General features: G+C 34.8%; 1 protein-coding gene across 1 annotated transcript in view; it reads right to left on the reverse strand.

The window, feature by feature from the left end:
• Window positions 1–4,333, reverse strand: part of LOC143228895 (nose resistant to fluoxetine protein 6-like) — a 61,446-nt gene extending 57,113 nt beyond the window's left edge. The window contains exon 1 of the mRNA XM_076460328.1: window positions 3,927–4,333. Coding sequence (XP_076316443.1) covers window positions 3,927–4,197 — 271 coding nt within the window. The 5' untranslated portion in view covers window positions 4,198–4,333. The remainder of the gene's footprint in view (window positions 1–3,926) is intronic.
• Window positions 4,334–6,000: the final 1,667 nt, after the last annotated feature.

A 6,000-nucleotide genomic window follows, 5' to 3' on the forward strand; every position in this document is an offset into this window, starting at 1 on the left:
ATCGTATGAGCACGGTACATTGTGAGTCAATAAAACAGGTTTTAATCGCCTCCTAATAAAACTACTTACAACTCTTCGGACAGCTAACCTTGTTTATTTGCAAAGCCACATTAGGCTATTTTCTATGTCCGTTGCGGGTAATCGAACTTATCACTGTCCCACTGGAGAACTGACAGCTAACCCACTGTATCTTTGAATTACTTTGCAATAATTTCACATCTAGCGACCTAACGGGGAATTTTCATTGCACTTATTAACCGTTGCTCAAATTTTGTGACCAGATATTCGTAAATAACGTAAAACTTGCTTAGAAGTTACGTAAATTTATTGTTTTTATGTTTATTAAAGTGCCACGTTTTTCTCTGCTTATTTGACGTTTTTAAAAATAAATGTACATGTACGAAACAGATTCGTGCAAGTGTGATAACCACAGCTTACCACTAAGTTTCGGGAGATATTAATCCAGCTAGTGAATTTAAGAGAAAACAAAATATGTGGCACAGCGGCATGTCTGCAGACTTTTAACTCAAGAAACCGGGTTTCGATACCCATGGTGGGTAGAGCACATATAGCCCATTGTGGGCTATAATCAAAAAACATAAATGCCTTGGAGGAGAATCCAAATGGTTCCACCGATGGTTAACTTCACGCCAGCTACAACAGCCCTTCTACAGTCATAAACCTCATATTTTTCCACATTACTGCATGAAACGTTTCTGGAAGCCATGAAGCCAACACATAACAGTCACGTGGGTTCTTTGGGGTACTCGTTCGTCCCTTAAGGCGTAAATATCGAATGAGTGTAACATAAGACGAATCAAACAGTCTGACGATACGATGTAATAATTTATATCATCCAGAATATGTGATATGAGTCACTCACACGTACTCATTTGAGATAAAGTAAAATTTTACATCGCATCGTCAGACTGTAGCTCATTTAAAAAAACTTGTAAATAATTTAATCAATAAATATTTGAAGATAAATCACGTTTTATGTGTCGTCAATATAAAACTTCGTGTCATGTAACTGCGTTTAAAACTTTCCCTGTTTGGCATTAATAAAAGTTCAGGCTTTATCAGGCACTACACTTATCACTGACCTGGTGCCACGAAACCTGAATTAAACTAGCTTTTATAAAATTATTTCTTTAACTGCTTTATCTGTAACAAAAAGAAAGCATGTCATAAGGATCACGTGACCGTATTATTATCACTGACTGCCAGTAAGTGTTGGACAGACAAATATCGTAGACGAGAGTGACTGACGTTTCTCAAACATAAATTACCAAACACTTTAACACATATTTGACGTCATGTTTCATGTGATCAATTTTTCTGTGTGTGTATAAATATACATATTATGTTTAGTTTTAGTTAAAAATAACTTTGAAGTACAATAAAAATACATTTATATGGTCATTTATCGAAGTTCGTTTACCCTACTTTCTCCGTTTGTATGTTCTAATCTTTTTTCCTAACGAAAATATACACACATATATTTTTGTATTAAATCTATACTACGTTAACTTCTAAAGACCCGGGATGATCAGGTGGTTAAGGCACTCGACTCGTAAACTGAGGGGCGCAGGTTCGAATTCCGTTATGTCAAACATTCTCATCATTTCAGCCATGGAGTGCATTATAATTTGTCGATAAATCCTACTATTCGTTGGTAAAAGAGTAGCTCAAGAGCTGGCGGTGGGTGGTGATGACTAGCTGCCTTCCTTCTAGTCTTATACTGCTCAGTTTACTTTCCTTTGAAGAAAGACTTATTTCAGTGCTTACGTTGCCAATGTAAACACATAAAATGATAAACATTAAATAAATAACATAAATATCTTTCAAATAACTATAATTAATTATTTTTACGTACTGTTATAATATTCCATCAAATAATGCTCCTTTATAAGTTATTTGGAATGACTAAGGCACTACACTTTGCCGCAAGTCGAGACTTCAGATCATTTTAAATTAGTAAAAACCGAGTACTGTAAGTAAAGAAAGGAAGATCTCAGTCGCTAGGGGCATAAACACACCTCTCTCGTGCACTGTATATTGTCCTACTTTCACCCTTGACTCCTATGTCACGTGTGACCCGTTTTATAATGATGTCAGTTTCTTTCTCTGTCACTGTTACATTTTCTCTTTCATCACTCTCTCTATCAGTCCATCAGAGACATTATTTTTCAAAATATACGTAAATCAAATGTTTATTACGAATATCTTCCCTGTGTCACAAACCACATCACTCTAAAACTTCGTAACGAATGTACTGTATAACACTGACACGTGTAACGTATGTAAACTTTGTGGCACATAGAACATAAGTATTTTGAGATATGTAATGCAAATTTAGTTACACGTTTCACTTGTAAACTTTGCTACACAAGTAACATATAAAGTTCGTAGCAGATGGAGTAAAAATATCGTGAACCACATCACATATAAAACTGTTGAATAGTTTAACCTTAGAAACTGGTGACACGAATAACATCCAAGCTTGATCATAAGTATAGGTAAAATATACGCCTCATGACACGTGCAACGTATTTTGATTTGAATACACAAGTAGTATTTAAGAGGGCTGGTTAAGAGGGGCGAAATGTGTTTAACATAAAGTGGATAATACACGAAACGTAAAAGCGGGACATGAACATTGAGCACATGTGGTATACAAACTGGTTGGCACGTGTAGCGTATAAATTGGGTAACACGTGTGACATATAAACTTGATGGCATATGTAACGTATAAACTTAATAGCATATGTGCCCATAAACTTTATGGTATATGCAACGTTTAAAGCTGATGGCATATGTAACATTTAAAGCTTGTGACATATACAACGTATGAACTTGATGGTGTATGCAACGTAAAAATATTATGGCATATGTAACATATAAAGCTCATGACATATGTAACATATAAAGCTCATGACACATGTAACGTATAAAGCTCATGACACATGTAACGTATAAAGCTCATGACATATGTAACATATAAAGCTGATGGCGCAAGAAATTTATAATTTCACAGTACCAATGCTAATAAAATGTTAAAGTGTTTTAACGACTTGCATATAAATATAAATAACTTGATGTAATTACGAAATCTATATTATAATTATATTTTAACTTTAACAACGCTTGGAAAATAAAAATGACTGTCATATTTAAAAAAAAACAACTGTCAATTATAACTTAATACAATAAAAATATACTCAAACCTGGGAAATATATGAGCCAATACTATTTACTTATTCATTTAAATTGCTATTTTCAATCACGTGTAATTCATTGACATTCAGTTAGCACGTGTACATTGAACTTTTCTAGTCCTAAACACATAATTTTTAAAAGTTCGTATAACGTTTCAGTGTGTCTATAATAATGACAAGTACAATGAAATACCTTGGCTTGTGAAATATTTGACACATAAGTTTTGCATAAACATTTAGTGCCAATAGTGCATAATTTTTCATCCAACACATTGATATGTTTCAGCTTGAGACAAATGTCTAGTGCTATGTTTCAGCTTGAGACAAATGTCTAGTGATATGTTTCAGCTTGAGACAAATGTATAGGGATATGTTTCAGCTTGAGACAAATGTCTAGTGCTATGTTTCAGCTTGAGACAAATGTCTAGTGATATGTTTCAGCTTGAGACAGGCGTCTAGTGATATGTTTCAGCTTGAGACAGGTGTCTAATATAAGAAAAGTCAAACAAAAATAAATTAAAAGTATGTTAACCTTAATTCACTGCAAGCGTGAATCAGGAGACGTGTCAGTTCAGTTTCAGCTTGCTTAAAAGTGTTTGATCTTAAAAGTCTAACTTCTATCCTTGGGTTAGTAATTGAGAGAGAGGGAAGAGGTAAGAGACAGACGGTGGAACTCGGGTAACAATAAATAATTCGTGTTTTACTTACTGCGTAGAGCCCACGATTCCTCTGCACGGACTGCCTGTATCAAAATATGGGTTGAATTTGAACACTGATCACTTATGTTGGCTGATGAGCCTAGCTGGAGTGATTCGAAGAGTTTTTCATATAGCAGGACGACAGAGGAGATGGAAAATGAGTGTGTGGAGGATAAATTCGTGGTCCAGGAGATATTACCTGTAGGCTCTTGTTTTGGAATGTTTGTGGACTCTCCGTAAAGAAGACAGAGAACCAGGACGACAGTAGCTTCTGCTAGCATTCTTCTGTACACTGGGTTCACGAATAAAAGGAAATTCTAGATTCTTCAACCTATTTATCATAAGAAAACTAACTCAGAAGAACCGTCTTAATTCCAACCGTGTCAAGAGCTCTGTAGTTTTTTCTTGTCGAATAGTAGATATTTAAGAGTTCCATGCTGTCCAATATAGTAAGCGGATGTTTAATCACAGTCTGTGTCGCTCCCATTGGCGCTCTTTCCGAAACTCCTCATAGTTTCCGCCAATCCCGACGAAGCCTTACTTTAGTTGTCACGCGATAGTTTGAGAAATAGCATGAGAGCACAGCCCAAAAATCTTTAGACCACTGTCTTTAGAACCGCGAAGTTCTATCAGTCTCGCGGAGAATACCACACGTGTTCGCAGGAATGAACAAGCACGTGATATTTATAACTTTACCTGTGCAATCTTTGTATTTTTTTGAATCTGCGGTTTCAGAACATCGACGTCGTTGTACATTGCTACATGTTGCCATTTTATTTAAAACAAAAAAAACACGTACTTTTGCAACGACACTTCAACGTTATAACGTTTCTTAAAATACGCCTCACATGATATAAAATTGTAATATCAGCTCAAATTATTGTTACGAGAGATCACAAAAAGGCTGATATTGTCTGATTACTGACGTTTATCGTTTTCAGAAACTGGGAAAGAGAACTCGCTCGTGATGGTGACGTCACCAAGATATGGTTATATCTAAATGTGGCTCTGTTTGATAGAAAAACTACCACGTTTAATATGCTTGATTAAGGAAAGTCGCCACATACAGGATAAGGTAACGAAAAATCACATTAGCCTCCAGTGGAATGGACAGCTTCTGTGTTTTTCTTTTTTTTTTATGAAACTAATATCTAAACCCAATAGAACAGAACTACTGTTACAGTTATTTTGTTTTAAAACACTTTTGTTTTTTCAATTAACTAATTGTACAAATCGAATAGTTTATAGTTTCATGGTGTAAATAACATTAAGCCAAATAGACACTGATTATTATATGTCACCTAGAAATGAACGTTACGAATCGAAGGCGTAGAAGGCAAAGGCGGACGGATTGCAAGGTTTATTTGATCGAGCAGATGTGCACTGAAAGTGTATTTACTATGGGCGAGATCCAGGTCTTGCCTTAGGGCCTTGGAAGCTTTTGGATTCTGGATTAAATTTTACGCATTCTCCTGCTTTCTTTGAGAGTAATCTTCTTAATTTTTATTTATTTTTTTCTGGGACAAATTGGAAAGTGGGGGCCAGGTCCCCTCGTCCCTCTTCGTACGCCAAGTTCATAGAGTATCCAAATAGGATTACACTTAGGTTTCTATAGAAAACCTGATCGATATTGAAACTTATATTTATTAAACTCAATATTTTTAAAACATTAGACAACTTTTCAAGTCTTACGTTATTATCGTATTTCATAATGATACTTACGATATATATATAAATAAAAATATAGCGAAGAATAATTATTTGAAAATGGAAGCGAAACACAAAACGCTTCTCGAATTCGCTGAGATGTGGAATGCAGGAGAAAATTGTTATTGGAGTTTTTCTCAGTTTCAAACTTCAGATTAACACTAAAAAAATATATTTTTCACAGGTTCATCCAAGACTTTAAAACAGAGAATTCTACAAATACGCTATTATATAACTGACTGGTTACTTCAATAACGGTTGACTTAAATTACTTTTAAAAACGAATTAAATTATCACATCTATGTGTTAATGTTCTTGTTAAGAAATATCCTTGTCCTCTGGTAACTAAGTTGTAAATTTTCAGACATACAAAATCT

Source organism: Tachypleus tridentatus, chromosome 10, assembly GCF_004210375.1.
Source record: "Tachypleus tridentatus isolate NWPU-2018 chromosome 10, ASM421037v1, whole genome shotgun sequence".
Classification (NCBI taxonomy): domain Eukaryota; kingdom Metazoa; phylum Arthropoda; class Merostomata; order Xiphosura; family Limulidae; genus Tachypleus; species Tachypleus tridentatus.